This window comes from Amphiprion ocellaris, chromosome 9 (assembly GCF_022539595.1).
Source record: "Amphiprion ocellaris isolate individual 3 ecotype Okinawa chromosome 9, ASM2253959v1, whole genome shotgun sequence".
Classification (NCBI taxonomy): domain Eukaryota; kingdom Metazoa; phylum Chordata; class Actinopteri; family Pomacentridae; genus Amphiprion; species Amphiprion ocellaris.
The window spans coordinates 23,086,267-23,106,699 of NC_072774.1; the positions used below are offsets into that span (position 1 = coordinate 23,086,267).

At 42.3% G+C, this 20,433-nt stretch overlaps 1 protein-coding gene across 1 annotated transcript; it reads right to left on the bottom strand.

The window, feature by feature from the left end:
- Nucleotides 1–1,666: 1,666 nt before the first annotated feature.
- Nucleotides 1,667–17,526, bottom strand: LOC111588002 (immunoglobulin superfamily DCC subclass member 3-like). The gene is made up of 14 exons (XM_035942870.2): nt 17,223–17,526; nt 16,362–16,667; nt 15,716–15,860; nt 15,333–15,463; nt 14,935–15,072; nt 14,695–14,853; nt 8,843–9,008; nt 8,394–8,644; nt 8,116–8,280; nt 7,631–7,819; nt 7,391–7,498; nt 7,034–7,157; nt 6,467–6,557; nt 1,667–6,264 (listed from the first exon to the last, which is right to left on the bottom strand). The coding sequence occupies exons 2-14, from the start codon at nt 16,591–16,593 to the stop codon at nt 6,184–6,186; spliced, it is 1,980 nt and encodes a 659-aa protein (XP_035798763.1). The 5' UTR covers nt 16,594–16,667; nt 17,223–17,526; the 3' UTR covers nt 1,667–6,183.
- Between the last annotated feature and the right edge of the window lie 2,907 nt (nt 17,527–20,433).

The following is a 20,433-nucleotide window of genomic DNA, read 5'->3' on the forward strand; positions in this document are numbered from 1 at the left end:
GCTTTCCAGGTCATCCTGGGGGATCCCAAGGCATTTCCAGGCCGGATGAGATATATAATCCCTCCAGCAAGTTCTAGGTCCTCCCCAGGGTCCCCTTCGGACATGTTCAGAAAATCTGCAAAGGAAGTCTCCACGGAGGCATCCAAATCAGACATCCAAACCACCTCAACTAGTTCCTTTCGATGTGAAGGAGCAGCGGCTCTACTCCGAGCTCCCTCCAGATGTCTGAGCTTCTCACCCTATCTCTAAGGCTGAGTCCAGCCACCCTGCGGAGGAAGCTCATTTCAGCCGCTTGTGTCCGCGATCTTGTTCTTTCGGTCATTACCCAGAGCTCATGACCATAGGCGAAGGTTGGAATGTAGATGGACTGGTAAATCTATTCACCATGACGGTTCAGTACAACGTCCGCATTACTGCTGATGCTGCACCAATCTGCCTGTCCATCTCTCACTCCATTTTCACATCGATCGTGAACAAGATCCCAAGATACTTGAACTCCTTCGCTTGGGGAAGCAACTCCCTCCCAACCTGGAGAGAGCAATCCACCGGTTTCCGGCAGAGAACCATGGCCTCGGACTTGGAAGTGCTGATCCGCATCCCCATCGCTTCACACTCAGCTACTAACTGTTCCAGTGCTGCTGCAGGTCACAATCTGAGGAAGCCAACAGAACCACATCATCTGCAAAAAGCAGAGACAAGGGGAAGCCTTGGCACAGTCCAACACCCACTGGAAACGTGTTTGACTTTGTGCCGAGTATGCCGACACAGCTCTCACTTTGGTTGTACAGGGACCTAATGGCTCATATCAAGCCCGGTACCCCATACTCCTGCAGTACCCACTACAGAGGCCCTCGGGGGACACTGTCGTAGGCCTTCTCCAGATCCACAAAACACATGTAGACTGAAAGGTTGAACTCACATGACCCCCTCAATAGCTCCGCAAGAGTAAAGAGCTGATCCACCGTTCCACTACCAGGACGGAATCCGCATTGTTCCTCCTGAATCCGAGGTTCCACAATCAGTCGGAGCCTCCCTTTCAGCACCCAAGAGTAAACTTTCCCGGGGAGGCTGAGAAGTGTGATACCTTGGTAGTTGGAACACACTCTCCGGTCTCCCTTTTTGAAAATGGGGACCACCACCCTGGTCTGCCACTCCACAGGCACCATACCCGATGCCCATGCAACATTGTAGAGACGTGTCAGCCAAGACAGTCCAACAACGTCCAGAGCCTTCAGCATCTCAGGGCGGATCTCGTCCACACCTGGTGCCTTGCCACCGAGGAGCTTCTTAACTACCTCGGCGACCTCTGCCACGGATATGGACAAAGATTCCCCCGAGTCTTCAGGCTGAGGACGTGTTTACCGGGTTCAGGAGTTCCTCAAAGTGCTCTTTCCACCGCCGACAATGTCACCAGTACGGGTCCACAGTTCTCCACCCCGACTGTACACAGCCTGAGAAAAAGCCCTGCCTCCCCTTCCTGAGGCGTCGAACAGTTTGCCAGAACTTCCTTGAGGCCAACCGAAAGTCCTTTAATAATCATTTAATAATCATTTGTTTTTAGCTGCAGGTGTGAAACAAAAAATCTGACAAACATCAAGTCGCTCATCAGTCACTGTCTTTCAAAACAGACAAATGGAAACTTGATTTCTACTTCAAATTTGTTTTATTTGGTTTTTATGTGTCTAAATAGCAGAAATTAGAACAGACAGAACTATTTTCTTTCAGATGGCAATAGAAACATAATTTCAAAAGATCATCTTTAAAACACAGAGAGTCAAACCTGAAAAACAGACGACACATTCAGGATAGTTCCAAACAAACTTAATACAAATTTTGTTTAATAGTTCAGGAGTAAATCTGGTTTTAGATCAAACCTTCAACGTTTCTCTTCTGTCTTCCATCTGTTCTGTTTAAAAAGAGTTTAAAGCTTTGGGTGCTTTTATCTTCATGACACATTATTATTAAAAGTAACATGTTTTAAGAGAAAAGAAATCGGTAACATTAAAGCATCACTTTTCTCATTGGTTCTAGCCTTCAGTCTCTAACATCTCTACATTTTAGTTTCTAACGCGTGTCGACAGCAGGAGGTAGTCTGAGTTTAAACTAACACTAAAATAATCAGTTTTTAGAGAAAACAACAGTATGGCTTTCAAATCACATATATGGCTTACTGTTAAATATGGCTTATTGCTGAATATGACTCGTTGAATATGGCTTATTGTTGAATATGGATTATTATTGAATATGACATTATTGAATATGGCTTATTGTTGAATATGGATTATTATTGAATATGACTTATTATTGAATATGGCTTATTGTTGAATATGGATTATTACTGAATATGATTTATTGAATATGGATTATTGTTGAATATGGATTATTATTGAATATGACTTATTGTTGAATATGACTCATTGTTGAATATGGCTTATTGTTGAATATGGATTATTATTGAATATGACATTATTGAATATGGCTTATTGTTGAATATGACTTATTGTTGAATATGGCTTATTGTTGAATATGGCTTATTGCTGAGTATGGATTATTGTTGAATATGGCTTACTGTTGAATATGACTCATTGTTGAATATGGCTTATTGTTGAATATGGCTTATTGTTGAATATGGCTTATTATAAAAAAATGGCTTATTAAACAGTTTATTGTTGAATACGGCTTATTATTAAATATTGCTTATTGTTAAATATTGCTTAATATTAAATATGGCTTATTGTTGAATATGGCTAAAAAGTCGAAATTAAACCTGACAACGAGTTTAATCAGAGGATCAACCTTCAGCTGAAAACAACTTTTATCAAATTCTAGAAACATTTTCACATCATTCAACTACAAACAGAAAGAATCAGGAAAAAATCAAACAATATAAAACAGGGAGGGAAAAAATGGGATCAATTGGGAATAATTATAATATTATTAGCAATAATAATAAAAATTTAAGAGGTCTTCATTTTGGCAGTTTCCTTTTCACCACCGACGGCAGTGATGGAAAAATAACACTGAACTGAAAGAAGAAAGTTCTAGAAAAAGAACAGCCAAATTTATCATCAACACGTCAATAAACGCTTCAGTTTGTTCTCGACATGGTGCTGAACCGAGACAAAGGCAGCGAGTCGCTCCGACCGACTCGGACCTTCAACCTTGGACCCTTAGGACAACAGAAAGGATGAGGCGGCTTGAAAGACTCGATGTGATCTGATCAGACTCTGTCAGACTATGTGACTTGAGACTCAATATGGTTTCAAATCAGACTTGATGAGACTAAATGTGATTTGATGTTTCAATGTAACTTGACCTGAGTCTCACTGACGTGACTTGACATAACTGCACGAGACTCATTGTGTATGTTTCAGCATAAACCTAACTATATCTAACTATATTCAGTGTGACATGAGTTGGTACGACTCAACGTGACTTGGTCATGGATCTGAAACTAATTTGAAAGTCAACATGGCTCATGAATCTAAGAAAATGAGGTAACTGATAAAATTAAACATGAGTTTATGAGTCTTGCTCAGTAGGACTAGTTATATCGAGTCACACTGCTGCAGAATAATGAACGAGTCAAGCCGAGTTAAACTCATCCATGAACAGAGTTTGAACTTTGAAGCTGAGTTTGTTTTTCTAATCAGATTTATGTTAAAGTTTGGATGAATAAATTCAGACTTCATGAATCTAGTTAATGGTAGGACTTGAGACCCAACAGACTTGATGAGACTAAATCAGAAAAATAAATGTTTAAATCACATTTGCGGAGTTTTACAGGTCCTCGGGGTCGGCAGGTTGGTGAGTCGCTCGGCAGACTGTAAAGACATTCAACCACTCTAAATACAAACATCATATTAGAGAATCACTGCTGAGCTTTTGGTAAAACGAGTTTCTGTCATTATTTGGTTAAACTCATCCTTGTGTTTATTATCTATGAAAATATATTTTCACTTCTCCATTTTCCAAAGTTTTAATCTGAAATATAAACTGTGGCGCGAGTAAATCTTTTGGTTGGTTTGTTCTTCGACGCAGAGTGAAAACAAATGGAGGAAACTGTCATTCTTTCTTTGGGCAACGTTCAGCTTGTTTTTTAAAGGATATTTGGCTGAAACTCTACAGACTATGTGTGCTCTTCACTACTGGAATCATTTCATATATATAAGACATGAGAGGTCAGTTCGAACATGGCTGACAGGACCACAGGAAGTGGCCGCCTTCGCCAAAATAAAACATCAAAACTTTTACACACACTCAGAAAAGGGCCAGAACGTCCCAACTGAGACATCAGTGTCCAAACTTTCCTGTTTCACCTGTTTGTCTCTCAGGTGTCGAGTGTTTGATGACTGGACTCCTCAGGTGGAGGTGAAACGTCTGCAGCGGAGGAGGTGTCTCCATGACGAACATCCTTCAACACATCAGACACCTTTAACTCCTCTGCAGGTGAATGTTCAGTTCTCCAGTGGGCTTCAGGACCTAAACAGACTGTGGCTGGTTATCTTCTGTAGGTGCTAACAGGAGCCACAGTTTCACACCTGAAGCTGATCAGGTGTCTAAAGACCTGAAGGAACAGAATACCAGGCCGACAGATTTACTGAAGAAAGAAGAGATGATTTACTGAAGAGTTCTTAGAAGGTAAAAGCTCAGATCTGCAGGCAAGAAAGGGCTAAAGACATTCTTATTTAAGCTTTAACATATTACTACTGTTTCTAAAATGTTTCTTTTAAATGTATTGTAGCACTGAGATTTTATAAGTAAAGTGCATTATAAATTAAAGGTATTATTATTATTATTGCAGGCAGTGGCTGGTGGACCTTAAACTGTGACAATTAAAATGGGATATTGTGAAGGTCCTGGGACAAATTTCTGGAGTGTAGAAGGTCAATCTGTAGACCAAGAACACTGACTCTGGAGATGAGATTCTTCAGACTGTGTGGGTCATAACGTGGAGGTTATAGGGACTTTGAAAGTTTCCGGACATTAAAAGCTAAAATATGAGACCAAAAAATTGACTATTGGTTTTCTGCTGCAGAGAAGAAGATCTGATGGAGGTTTTCTGACTGTTGAAGGTCTTTGGTCCACCTGCAGAAGGTTGTTGGACCTTTAGTTTTGATATTTATCAGATTTTTAAGCTTTTGGGGACCTGAAGCAGCTCTGGAGAAAGTCAGGAGAAGTCAGTTAAAAGCTTAATGTTAGGTGGGATACTTTGTCTTCATTAGCTTCTCTATGGACAGATCCATCGCTGGAGGACGTTCAGAGGTTTCCAGGTGACGGTCGGACTTCAGTAAAGGGACAAACTGGTAGAAACATGGCAACTGGCTCCGCAAGGAGCTTTTGGTTTTGAGGTAGGTTAGCTTGACCAGCAGCAGGACAGGAGGCTAACATCCGCCTGTAACTCGGGTGTTTGGCGTCGAGCCAGAGGTAGCTCTCTTTGGAGGTAAGAGTTTGGGGGAGGAGTCAGGGGGAGGGGAATTGGGGGTGGAGGGGGGACATCCAGCCGACAGTCAACCTCCTGAACTTCCTTCCTGATCTGAGGCGAACTCGGTGAGACGGACAAACACTGAAAGGCTAAAGCAGAGCGGAGGAGTGGTAACACCCTCCACAGTCACCGGCTGACCAGAGAAATAATCTTTCCCTTTGGCTTTGGGCCTCAGAGGACCGACGCTCAGGTGAACCACCTGTCCAGGTGTATCCTCTGAAGACCCGACTCTGGTCAGACCGGCTAAAGGCCTCATCGTCTGCGTAAACTCGGCACCATTGGTGACTAAATCAAAAATTAGCCCAAAATGAAGAAAAAATATTTTGGTTTCAACAGGAGGCAACCAGGACGCAACAACGTCAGCATCTGATCCCACAGGGAGCAAGTTATGAGACCAACTGCCACGGTCATGTGACCAACCGCAGCCAGTTCAGTTTAAAATGTTGGATCAGTAGCTTTGGTTTCAGTCTGACATCATCATGAATTGGTGTTGAAGTAGGCGGACATCTGAGCTGGTTCTGGTTAGTTTGGTGTTGGAAGGTTTTGGTTCTCTGTGGGATCCGATGCTCACTGGACGCTCCTCAGACAAACATCATCATCATCATCATCATCATCTAAAGGCTGTCAGGATGACAGGAGGCAATGCCGGCTGGAGGGGGGTGGGGTGGGGTGGGGGTCAGGTGGGGAGGAGGCGGAGTTTATCCTGTGCCTGAGCCGATCTGGACAGGTGGAGTCGGTTCTACCATGAGCATCACTGGAGGAGGGGCGGAGTCAGCCCTCTGTGGGCGGAGCAGAGGGGGAATGGTTATTGATAAACTGACAGGTTAGCTACATCATCAGCTCAGGTGTGTTTCCATCAGAGGGAGGCTGCAGGTTACTATAGTTACTCAGACTGTTGACGTGGTTCAGATAAAGGTTTTTGATTTAGAGCGTCAAATGGACAAAACATGATAAAATGGATCACCTGGATCACTGACTTACCTGGCTAAGCTCGATGCCCTCAGGTTTAGGACCTCTGACACCGTTCAGGGTGGGCGGAGTCTCCCAGCTCGCTGCTTTCCTGCAGAAAAGACTGAATAGAAAACAGAGCAATGATGATGAAGAGGATGATGTCCTCACCGAATGAAGAGCAGGCAGTTGAGGATGAGGAAGATGATCAGGGTGATGAAGATATCAGTGATGGTGATGAAGGTAAAGATGACAGTCATGATGATGATGATAACGATGGTGATGGTGGTGTTGATGATGAAGGTGAAGAAGAAGATGATGATAATGATGATGATGGTGGTGGTGATGAAGATGGAGATGAAGAAGGTGATGACGGTGAAGATGAAGATGATGGTGGTGATGATGATGATGGTGGTGTTCATGATGAAAGTGAAGAAGAAGAAGAAGATGATGGTGGTGTTCATGATGAAAGTGAAGAAGAAGATGATTTTGATAATGATGATGATGATGGTGGTGGTAATGAAGATGAAGAAGGTGATGACAGTGAAGATGAAGATGATGATGATCATGATGATGATGATGATGGTGATGAAGGTCTACCTGCGTCGGTATCCCAGCAGCAGCAGCAGCAGGCAGCAGAGGATGCAGGCGATGCCGCTGTGGATCCCGACCAGCAGAGTCGACATGGATCCATCAGACTGGGCGCAGTTACAGCTCTGACCAGCTGGGGGAGACACAGCAGGTTAGACTGGTCCTATTGGCTCTACTGGCTCTGCTGGGTCTACTGCTCCTACTGGCTCTATTGGTGCTATTGGTCCTACTGGCTCTACTGGTCCTACTGGCTCTATTGGTGCTATTGGTCCTACTGGCTCTACTGCTCCTACTGGCTCTATTGGTCCTACTGGCTCTACTGGTCCTACTGGCTCTACTGGTTCTGAGGAAGGGTCGGGCTCCTACCTGCTCCAGGGTTTCCTCCCTCTGCCAGAGACACCAGGCGGCGGGTGGATGGACTGTCTCCATTCCCGTTGAATGCCACCAGCTGGATCTCATAAACAGCCGCCGGTTCTGCAGGAGAACATTTAGATTATCACCAGTTCAATGATGATCAGAGTCACTGGAAATACCAGTTTATACCAGAAATACCAGTTTATACTAGAAATACTGGTTTGTGTTGTGTTGTTCTTGTGTTATTCTGACCCAGGTGTGAGATGGTGTGTGTGTTGATGTGTCCTGGGAAGATGTCCTGTCCCTGGATGTCGGGGTTGGAGACCCCTCGGTACTCCAGTCTGAAGCCCTCCAGTTTGCCCGCCTTACTGGGCAGCTCCCAGTACACCTGCATGGCTGTCTGGTTCAGGACCTTGGTGAAGAAACTGGGAGGACTGGGAACTGTGGGAGGAGCAGAGAGAAACATCTTTAGACCTCCATCTTTAAAGGGGAATCTGTTTTCTGCCACAAGAGCCCCCTCTGGTGGTCAGGAGAGCTTACTGCATCCACATCACATACAAGTTGTAACAACGTTCTAATCTAATGTTCACAGAATGTTCTTATGATCTGTTTCATTTCCAACAACATTCCACTGAGGTGAAAGGAGAACTAAAACAGTGTTTCTAACTGGAGGCCGACAGCTGCTGATTGCATTATTTATCAATATACAGACTCAGGTGAAGCGTCAGGTGACCTACCGCCCCCCAGCGTGGTGGCCGTGATGCTGTTGGACTGCTGGCTGCCTCCCAGAGCAGAGTAGGCCTTCAGGTAGATGGAGTAGGTGGTGGCAGCTTCCAGGTTGTTGAACTCGTGTCTGAAGGTGGTTTTACTGACGGCCTCCTGCAGCTCAGCGTTGTCCGGCTCTAAGGATGTCACACAGGTTAAACAGGTCAGACGGTTGCTGGTTTAACTTTGTGTTTAATCCCAGGTTTAATGTCATGTTTAATGCTAGATTTAATCCCAGGTTTAATCCCACCTCCCAGCCTCCTGATGTGCAGGACGTATCCGATGATGTGCTGGCTGGCGTGTTCGCTCGGCTGCTCCCAGGTGAGCTGCAGGCTGGTGGTGCTGAGGACGGTGGCCTGGAGCCCGGCGGGGGCCTCGGGAAGCTCCGCCCCCTGGCTGATGGCGAGGCGGGCGCTGGCTTGGTTGGTCCCAGCGCTGTTCTCGGCAATGCACTGGTAGATGGCCTCGTCCTCGGCAGTGATGCGGGTGATGGCCAGCGTCCTGCAAGGGAGGGGTGTACAGATAGAGGTCATCACCATGGAAACGACTTGCATCAGAATTAAATCTCTGACGTAATACAGCTGTTTGAGCTGCATAAATACAGTCTGGGAGGTCAATCGATCAATTAATCAATCAGTCGGTTAACGTATCAGTCGATTAATCTATCGGTCGGTTAATCGATCGGTTAGTTTGTCTTACGTGTTGCCGTTGGTCAGCTTGACGTTTCCTGTCGGCGTCAGCAGCTTGCCGTTCTTCAGCCAGATGAGATGCGGTTCGGGGGCTCCAGACGCCGTGCAGCTGAAGACGGCGCTGCCCCCTGCTGGTCTGGAGACGGACTGCGGCCACTGGACGAACTCTGGAGGAGCTGCAGAAATGAAGGTCAATGTCAGAAAACCTTTTATTTCTATTCAAAAGATTCAAAGTGCAGCATGATTCTGAACTTTATTCTGTGTGATCTGCACAAGGCCCTGAAGGCTGTTATTCAAACTGCAGCTTGAAGTAGAATTTGATGTTTTTTAAGTTGAGGCTGAATGCAGCTTTTACACAATAATGTTCATTTTTCCTATGAGGAGTGGAGCTGCAGCAGGAACAGTACTCATTACTCCTTTATGTGTTGAAAACTTCCTGACAATGAACTACAGTTAAAATAGATTCAATGTAGTAAAGCTGATGGTATAATTATTGGATATAACCAGAAGAACTGATCAGTGACTTCACAACAACAGGTTCAATAAATGTGCTATTGTAGGAAACCTGCACAAATTTGAATATTTGGACCAGTTTCTCTGTGATTCACCACGTTACACTAAATCATTCATTTTCTTTATTGTTTCACTGTCATCAATTAAACAACAAACTCAGATTAAAAGTCTGCAGCTTCTGTCTGTATGAACGAGATGTTGGTAGAAAGAAAAGTCTAAAAGTTTCTCACTAAAGTCAGAAAATCTGCAGAGGATTCACATAAAAGAATCTATTTTTCAGTAAAGTTGTGATTATGTGAGTTTCACAGTTGAAATGTTGCTGTTGTACAAAATACATCAAAATTAAATGAATTGATGCTATTTTGGCAAAGATAGAAAATCCTGAATCCTGTAGTATAAAAGTTCAGAAGGTGAAACAACATGGGAGTTTAGTGTCTGCGAACTGGAGGCTGAACTTATAGAGCCTGAAGTTAAAGCCATCAGTCACAGTTTGAGTACTGAATGTGAATAAAATTTTATTTGTCAAACCATAAAAACAGTTCCTATGTCTTCATTTGCACAGTAAAGCTCTTGCCAACCTGCCAAATTGTGAGAAACAAACTGTCTGAACTCACCATTAAACCTGCAAACAGCCAGTTTTATATAATGAAAGCTGCTGTAAAACTAACTCTGAGCTGTCTGATTTGTTTCATTGAGTCAAAGTGAGATTTGGGCTCCAGATGATGATAATTAACTACAGCCAAATATGAATTAATCATTCATCACATGATAGAATCCCATTGAACTGATCACTGTCTGTCGCTACGGTTTGTTCAAATGCACATTTTAGTGACCAAGTTATTACTATTGAAATAAGTAGTATTTGGGGTGGAATAAACCTTTAAAATTCTAAGAATATTATGAGTGTAATCAACCTTTCAAACTGTAAATGGAGCACTGTACTGATCATCCATAGCAGTAGGTGGCGCTGTCTAGAATAAAGGCTCTATAGGTGCAGCCTCCAGGTCTGAGGACACTACTAACTACTACCACTAACTGCCACTAACTACCACTAACTGCCACTAACCCGTACTGTGGGTTCAGGTGGGTTTCCTAGCAGCGTCCAGCAGAGGGCAGCAGAACCTCACAGAAAAGAAACTGATTCACTTTGTGTCAATGGGTAAACTGAACTGAATCAGTGTCAGATTTCCAACTCTGACTGTGACCCTGAAGCAGACGTTTCATTATTTCAGGTTTAATGTTTCAGACTTTAGGTGTCAAATAGACAAAGTTCAGATTTCACAGAGACTCGGTTTCATATTTTAGTAATATTTTCTAAATTAAGTCGGATATTATTGGGTGCTGGTCATTTTATTTTTACTATAATTACTAAGAATCATTTTAGTCTTTTGAATTAAATGTCTCTGTTTCATACAGATGAGATAATTTCATTGAGCTGTTTAAACTCACCCATGTTTTATGTTTTGTTTATCTCTTCTATAAATAACACTGCCATCACTCCATAATCATCTGTGAAACGTCTTCAAGGAACCTTCTTAAAGTCCAGTTGGATTGTTTTAAACAACTTTGGATAACCATGACCTGGATGAATGAGAAACTACACAGACATCACTCCATAATCAGTAAATCTAGTGGTTACTATAATTATTTTTGATGTTTTTAGTCTTTGTAGTCATTTCAGTTTAATAAAGTTTTATATTTATTGATAATTTCAGTCTTTTTAATGTTTCTCTGCCTCTGTTTGTTCTGTTTCAATAAAGTTTCCGTCACTAATAATCTGCGTGTGAAACTCTTGAACTTGAACTCGTCATTGACCTCTGACCCCCCCAGTAGACAGACAGGTGCTGTCTCGCCTCCGTCTCCACGGCGACACAGACACCATAGAAACACTCCATCACCCCACATGACCTCTGGAAGCCCCGCCCCTCCTCCACTCTGACTGAAGAGGGGAGGGTCAGAGGTTAAGATGGGGGTGGGGTGGGGGTCATCAGAGAAATGGTTTAATACTGAAGAGCAAAACACACACACACACACACACACACACACACACACACACACACACACACACACACACACACACACACACACACACACACACACACACACACACACACACACACACACACACACACACACACACACACACACACACACACTATATCTGGTATCTGTTATTCTCTACAGCCAACTTTGAGCATCACTACTATGGGATGTATCATAGTTTGAACACTTTATTCACAGAGTCAAAGAAACAATCGATGGTTCCCTGGATGTGCTTCTGGTTTCTGATAATTCACCAGAGAAAACTTTAAAAAGGGCATTCTGGGTAAACTTTCAAGGCTCATATCAGTATGTGCGATAGGAGGTTTGTTAGAACAAGTTCTAGACAACGAAAGGATCATTTTAACACAGAACATACCAGAATCATCTATAGACAAGATTCACTCTGTTGAACAATATTTCTATTTAATACTGATGCTCACAGTTGGTTATAGAAAATATAAACAAAACCAGATGTAGTGTTTAGACTGTGACACCTCGATGGATGCAAAACTGATGTGGTGTCAGTTTTTACCACAACTCTAATGTGTTTTTCATCCTGAAATGTGTCTCTCTGCTGTACTGATGAAGCTCTGAGGCTCAGAAATGAAGGAAAAAGTCCATTATAAAGGGATAAATCTGAAACCACATCTATGTACTTCAATGACCTGTAAGTCTGTAAATATTCATATTATGAAGGTAAAACTTTGATCATTGATGAAGTTACTGCAGATACAGATGGCTGTGAGGAAGGTTTTTATTTTGTATGAACTGGTCAACATTCAGGACTGAATTCAGCTTGAATGGATTAGTTTCACTGTCTGCATATTAAAACCTTCCTGAATATTTGTCTGTTTAAATTAAACCCTGAGAACTGAATTAAGGCTGACCGGGCTCCTGACAGACGGCGTTCAGGGTGAATAAAGTCCTCATTGTGAAGTGCGACTCTTCTCATGCTAATACACATTATAATGAAGCTCTCACAAAGACACACACAGACAGACAAAGAGATGCTGACCTCTGACCCATCCCCTCCTCCTCCCACTGTCTGAGCTGCAGCTGAGCGAAACAAGCGCACCCTGAACCACCACAGCCGATGTCAACAACATGTTTACAACAGGTAAACATGTTGTTTACATCATGTTTCTTCTTCTTCTTCTCCTTTTGGCTTTTCCCTTCAGGATCACCACAGCGAATCATCTGCTTCCCTCTAGCTTCTACATCCTCTCCATCCATGTCCTCTTTCACTACATCCATAAACCTCCTCTTTGGTCCTCCTCTAGGCCTCCTGCCTGGTAGTTCAAACCTCAGCATCCTTCTACTGATACATTCACTATCCCTCCTCTGTACATGTCCAAACCATCTCAGTCTGGCCTCTCTGGTTTTATCTCCAAAACATCTAACATGTGCTGTCCCTCTGATGTCCTCACTCCTGATCCGATCCATCCTGGTCACTCCCAAAGAGAACCTCAACATTTTAGTCTCTGCTACCTCCAGTTCTGCCTCCTGTCTTTTCCTCAGTGTCTCTAAACCATATAACATCACTGGTCTCTCCACCTTTTTCTACACCTTTCCTTTCATTCTTGTTGATACTCTTAATCAAATCACACCTGACACTTTTCTCCGCCTGTTCCAACCTGCTTGCTTCTTCACCTCTTTTCCACTCTCTCTCCATTGCTCTGGACTGTCGATCCTTAGTACCTCAAATCCTCCACCTGCTCTATCTCTACTCTCTGTAGCCTCACCCTTACACTTGGGTCTCTCTCATTCACACACATGGATTCTGTCTTGCTGTAACCTCCATTCCTCTCTTTTCAGGGCATACCTCCATCTCTCCCGATGTTGTTTACATCATGTTTACACCATCTAATAATTATGTAAACATCTAAACATGTTGTTTAAAGGCAGAAACTGTGAATTCATTAAGTAGCAGATATTATTTTATCCCTAATTTTCAGATATTTTGAAGGTGTTTTATTTCTTTTCTTGCACTTTTGGTAATTGTATTAATATATAAAACATTTCTCTGATCCACGAATCTTCTCGTCCGCAGCTTTCACAAACCTACAGTTTTGTTTCTGTCTGTTTCTGGAAAATTTTAACTGAGACTTTTGCTCACATTCTACAACATTTTAACCCTATAAACATCAGAAAACAGATTTTGTTCTGACTGCTGGTGCCAGTTTGTCACAATGACAGAACTGAAAATTAACATTTAACAGCTTTAAACTTTAATTTCTTCATAAAAAAATCTGTTTTCATGAATAGTAATTTGTTCTATTACAGCACTCACTGTAAAATTACACTTTTTTTTTAACACACACACATCAGATTTAAAGCTGTTCAGTGTCTGGTCAGTTTTAAAACTTGTGTTTTGCTGCGTCTTTCTGCTTTTACCCTGTAAAAAATGATCCAGATTTCTGTTTATTAAACTCACAGCTGCGAGATGAAAATCTAATTTACTGATTCACATCAAAGTTTTAGGCCTCAGACTTTAAGCTGACGATTGATTTGATAAAGCTGCATCAACTTAAAACTGTGTGAAATTTAAACTTTTGTTTTCAGGAAATAAATCTCGTGTCCAACACCAGTTCAAAAATAAAAACGTTTCGACAGAGGGTTGTTGAATGAATTAATTTCCTAAAAGCTGCTGCAAGAACAAAAACACAAAAGAGAAGAAAATCTAATTGAAGCAACTTCATTTATTAACTTAGAAACTTTCATTTTTCCTCACTGTGGGTTCCACACAGAGTGATACAAATTAGAAAAAAAACTGAAATGATTATTTGCTTTACTAAAATGTAAAAACCTAGAACCCTCGCGTCCACCATGTTTCCTCAGATGTTTAAACTCTGGACCTAATGTTGTCTCCTCACACTATATGAATATATATTTAACAATTTCCATGTTTGCAGCCTCTACAGACTGGCAGTTTGTCTCTTTTGTGTCATGTTTTTCTCATTTTGTGTTTTGTTTTTGATGTTTTCTGTCTCCACATAATGCAGATGTTTAACAGAATCGTTTGTGCTGAGGATGGGGAAAGGTGTTAAAGAAGCTGCTGAAACACTTTATTTTAGAGCTTTTGGAATAAAGTTTAACAGTGTTTGAACTTCAGTAAACTTTCATTTAACTTAAGTCTCTGTTGCAGATTTCAGATAAAAAACAAAGTCAAACTGCATGGACGGAAAAACACATTTTCTACCTGCAGAGATGCTGACAGAAGATTTAAACACGTGAATTCAAATGTTTGATTTCAGAGAACAGAAAAACCTGCAGAAGATCCAGAACCACATGAGCCTAACACTTTACCTTGGACCACGAGGCGTCCGAGCGCTGTCCTCCTGGATCTGCTGCCCGGCCGATTGGCTGAACACACGTAAACACCTGAGTGCTGCAGAGTGGCGTCTGAGATCATCAGGTTCCCCGTTCCCAGAACCTGGATCCCCTCCACGCCAATGGAACGTCCATCTACAGGGACACGGACAGATCATCAATACATCTGATCGATCACCGATTTGATAACTCGAAGGTGATTGGTCTGTCTGTTACCGAGGCGACTCCAGGACACGATGGGCCGGGGGTTGCCCGTGGCGATGCACTCCAAGATGGCAGTCTGGTGGACGTTGATGGTCAGGTTCTGGGGCCCCGACAGGATGACGGGTTCCTGGTAGATCCTGGAACCTGCAACTGGATCAGAACCAGAGAACCTGATAAACACAGAGACCTGCAGAACTTCAAAGAACTTCAGAACCTCAAAGACATCCAGAACCTTAGAGACCCCCAGAACTTTAGAGACCTCCAGAACCTCAGAGACCTTCAGGAGGGTCGACAGATGAACCTGCCGTCTCCAACCTGACACTGAATTTACCTTCAGTTTGGTGTCTCAGGTTCTTTGCCCTCTGTCTGGTCCCTCAGGTTAACTTTCTTTGCCTTCAGTTTTGTCTTACCTGTGACGGACAGCTGGGCCTCGTGGCTGTAGCGAGTGTTGGCGATATTTGAAGCAACGCAGCGAAACAAACCGCTGTCAGTGCGACGGACTCCAGTGATCTGCAGGACTCCGTTCGGCAACAGCGTGTACCTGAACATGACAAATACATGCTAAGGTCTGAGGTGAAGTACAGCTCAGATGAAGCCCAAGGAGGGCTGGGTGAAAGAACCAGGAGCTTTTTCTACTAATTCGTGGTCACATTAAACACATGTTAAGTTAAATGTAAAATTGGTACTAATTACATGTTAAACACACATCAGCTACACAGTAATAACATGTTAAAACAGCACTTAGTGGACTGAATGTCTTCATCACACGTGTTTTAGCACATCTGGAACATACCTGGGATCTGCGGTGCTCAGTGGGCGGCGGTCTCTCTGCCACGCGATTTTGGCCTCTGGAATCCCATTTACCTGACAGGTGAGTCTGGCCACGCCCCCTTCGTCCACCGCCACAGACTCAGGGTGAGACAGGAACTTAGGGAGGGCTGGGGAGGCAGTCACAACATGTTACATGTGTCTTTGTTGTATTTGTCACTTTTACTTGATATATGTTCCATGTATGTTAGTTGTATGTTTACTGTATGTTTGTTTTATGTTCCATGTATGTTAGTTGTGTGTTTGCTCTATGTTACTTGCATGTTTCATGTATTGTAATTGTATGTTTGTTGTGTGCTAGTTGTATGTTTACTGTATGTTAGTTGCATGTTTACATGTTAATTGTATGTTCCATGTATGTTAGATGTATGTTTACTGTATGTTAGATGTATGTTTGCTGTATGTTAGTTTTATGTTTCATGAATATTAATTGTGTTTGTTGTATGCTAGTTGTATGTTTCATGTACATTACCTGTATGTTTGTTGTATATTTGTTGCATGTTCACTGTATGTTAGGTGAATGTATCATGTATGTTTAATTAACATTTGCTGTATTTTTGTTGCATGTTCCATGTATATTAGTTGTGTATTCCATGTATGTTGTTCCTTACATGCCAGCTGCACGCGTGCCTTGCGGCTGATCAACATGCCGTAGCGGTTCTGGGCAGCGCAGTCGTACTCGCCAGCGTCTGTCTCGTTGCTCTCTCGTCTCTTGGAGAAGTTTCTGATGAGCAGCGTGCCGTTGCCGAGCACCATTGCCCTGTCACCCGTCGCCACGGGGATGCCGTTCCGTCTCCAGGTGATAGAGATAGGTCCCTCCCCCTCCACCTGGCAGTCCAGCATCAGGGGGCGGTCCCGCACCGCTATGACATCATTGGGCTCTGTCAGGAAGGCGAGCTCTGAGGCTCCGAGGACACCTGAGTGGACAGGTGAGTCAGAGGGCGGAGTCAGAGGGCAGGAAAAGATCCAGGAAATACCATAAAAGGAAACTAGTTACTTTCTTATTAGAATGAAGGTGAAATTTTATTTCTGTTAAAAGTTTTTGGTTTTTGATCAAACTATTGATTAATTTCATTCATTTATTGATTAATTTCTTGGTTGTAAAACTTCTGCTAAACTGTTATTTGAAAATATTTCAGAAGAGATAAACACAATTTCCTTTAATGTAGTTTTTAATTTCTAACATTTAACCTATAGTTCATCAGAGACTTTTCATTTGTTGTCATATATGATAGAAATGTTCACACTCTGCAGCTGAAAACAGCTTTAATCAGTTAATCAGTGATCAGAACTGCTGCAAATCATTTTATTGATCAGTGATAATAAAAAACAATAACTACAAGTTGTTTTATTTATTTGCTTGTTTTATCAAACTGGTTTTAAATTAAATCAGCTTCTTGATCAGTCTCCAGTGAGACTGGTGACCAGTTAACCAGTTCATCTGGAAACGAGCTAAAATTAGTAATACTCACTAAGAGGAGGAGGATGAAGGTGATGATGACGACGATGATGACGATGATGATTATGAAAGTGATGGAGGTGATGATGAAGGTGGTGATGATGATGAAGACAGTGATGATGACAATGATCAAGGTGATGATGATGATGATGATGATGATGAAGAAGACAGTGATGATGACGATGATGAAGGTGATGATGATGTCAAATGATCTCTGCAGGATTTGCTGCTAGGAAACAGGTGAGATGAGAACAAACTCCTGCAGTCAGATCTCAGGACTCAAACGTCCTGATAGAACCGGTTAAAGCTTTAATTCAGGTTCCTGTTTGGTTCCTCACAGTGATAATAAGATGAAAATCACAGACATTAGAACCAGCAGAAGAACCTCTAAGTGTTCTGCTGGTAACTTCTTCTACAGAGTCTCAGTAAAAGAACATCAGAGGTTCTGAACCAGACGTTAAGATTTCCTCATTAGATGAACTGAAGCACATCTGGCAGCTGAAAGTCAAACATCTACAGTTCTGAGAAAAGTTCAGGCTCGGATCAGAATCTAGTAGTTTTTGAAACTTTTTTTTTCAGCATTTGAGAAACTCAAACTTTAACCTTTTACCTCTCAGAACATGAAACAGTTTTCAGTGGATTCTGGCTTGTCTTGTTTCATATTTTATTTCATAAGGTTTTACTGTTTTCTCTTTTATTTCCCTGATGATGTGCAGAACTTTGGGAATAAAATTGTATTTAATTCAACAGTTCTGTTCAAGCTTCTTGTTTTCCAACTCAGATCAGAACAGAGAATAAATTGATGAGCTCACAGCTATATGTTCCAGTTCTTTGTCTCCCTGCAGATTTATTAGATTCATTTTGATATTTTGTTTGTATTTGATCATATAAATGGATGTTTTTCTGGGATTTAAATGGTGTGTTTCTGATCGGATGTTTCAGTCGTCCTCATTCTTCTTCTGGTCTTTTGTTCCTGAAGCTGCACTTGAACTCTGTGCGGTTTGATTGACAGCCCAGTCAGATGAATGGAGGGAGGCTGACCTCTGACCTCTGAACAGCTGATGTCAAACCTGACGTCTGTCTCTGCATTTTTATTTCAGTATTGGCAGATTTGTTCCTTTAAATCTGTAAATTGGATCAAAGAGTTTTGCTATATTCTAAGTAGAAAGTGGTTCTACTTAATGGATGAATTTCAAATCATTTGGTTTCAGAATGAAGCATGTTAATGTCACTCTATCAATCTAAATCTCAATATCTGGACCGATAATTTAACTGAGAAATAAAATCCTGATGAAGATTCTGTTCATAAAGTTAACGCAGTCCCTGAAATCTGGCTTTTATTCATCAGTTTTGTCTCATCAGCAGCACAAACAGTTTTCAGCTGATGTGAGTTCATCCGACTGACTTGAACCGAACCGGGAACAGACCTCAGATCAGATCAAACCTCAGCCTTCAGTTCAGAAGCAGCAGCGAATCATTAAACGGAGATACTTTCACAGCTTAGAACACAATAAATTATGAATCTGATCCGTGGGCGAACTCATCGTCTCCTTCGTCGCCTTTCAACTTGAACTTGGTCGACTTTCCCAGGCCCCCCCTTCCCACCTCTCCTCCCCCATCATTCATTTATTCGCCCCCCGACTCCACCACCTCCTCCTCCACATCTGAACCTCCAGATCTGAACCCTGCAGCTCCTCCATCACTCAGCTGCTCTTTCAGATCATGTGGGAGGAGAAACGAGACGACACTAGGAATAAAACCTCACGAATCCTCCCCCAGAACCTCCGTCTGCGGCGTCAAAGAGACAATCAGCACAACAAAAGTGCATCGAGACACAACAGACTCACAAAAACAAGCAGAACCCCGTGGAGCTGCAGCTGCTTCATTCTGAACATCAGGCTGAAGAACGTTCAGACAAACTAAACGGTCCATCTGTGGTTCTTCAGGCTGCAGCTTTATAGAGTCTGATTTTAGAAACTTCAGGATTTGATGATCCTCCAGAACCTTCCTTTAAATATATTCAGTTTGCATGAAATGTTCAGATGACTTTAAACTGAGTTGTGTTCAATCAACAAACTTGACGAGTTGATGAGGAATTAACAGTTTGTTACAACCATTTTTAAGTTTCTGCAACTTGAATTTAGTTTTAAATCAGCTGACAGAATGGCTTATTTGAATTAGACAAAACATTAAGTTGATGTTTAGCTCTTATTGACGTGATGAGAACCTTATTACTGTTAGTCACAGACCTGGTTCTGGTTCTGGACTACAGCTGAGCTCAGTCTCACCTCCAGAGTCCAAACTGATCCACATTTATGTTGGACATTCATCAGATCTGGACCAGAGCTGAGCTCATTTCATTCAGACTGAACATACGTTCTCCAGGTTCTTCAACATCAGACTGAAAGAACCCAACAGAACTTCTGTGTGCAGGCTTCTCTCAGTACTAATGAACAATTAAAGAACCGGTTCTGGAGCCAGAACCTCATTAAACATTATTTTAATGGTAATAATTCAGTGTTTGTCGATTATTAGAACAGCTGGAGATTATTAGCCAACAACTAATATATAGTCTTATTGATCGGGGTCTTCATATCGTCAATATTTATGGTTCTTTGCAGTTCTTTTACAGTCAGGCTGTGTGTTGTTTAGGGTATTTTCAGTCATGTCTGTTTGTGTTTCTGCGTTTTGTCCAAAGATGGAGGAAAGAAAACTGAAAATATTCACGTTGAAGAAGCTGCAGTCACAGAATTTAGACTCCCTAGTGATACTTAGTCTACCGAATTATCTAATAATCAATAGATAATCAATCAGTGCTTGTGGTTCTACTCTGGACCACAGCTGGGATCAACATCAGCCAACAAACTGAGAAGTCACATCTGCTGAACTCAGAAAACATCCATGTCTGAACATTAGAACCTCCATCATTGCCTGCTGAAACCTCGTATCGCCTGTGAAACCTTGTATCTCCTATGAAACCTCGTAACTCCTATGAAACGTCGTATCTCCTAGGAAACCTCGTATCGCCTGTGAAACCTCGTATCTCCTATGAAACCTCGTAACTCCTATGAAACGTCGTATCTCCTAGGAAACCTCGTATCGCCTATGAAACCTCGTATCGCCTATGAAACCTTGTATCTCCTATGAGACCCCACATTGCCTGCTGAAACCTCGCATCTGCCTGTCTAGTGGACCAGCTGCTGGATGAACCTGAACATCGTCTC

Excerpts from the sequence above, each read along its gene's own strand:
- LOC111588002 (XM_035942870.2), bottom strand. The coding sequence starts at position 16,593 with ATGCTGGACTGCCAGGTGGAGGGGGAGGGACCTATCTCTATCACCTGG. Across the intron at positions 6,558-7,033 it reads CTGCTGGGATACCGACGCAG|TCTTTTCTGCAGGAAAGCAG; the intron begins GTAGACCTTCAT and ends TTTTCTATTCAG. Across the intron at positions 6,265-6,466 it reads AGGGCATCGAGCTTAGCCAG|AGGGCTGACTCCGCCCCTCC; the intron begins GTAAGTCAGTGA and ends CTCCGCCCACAG.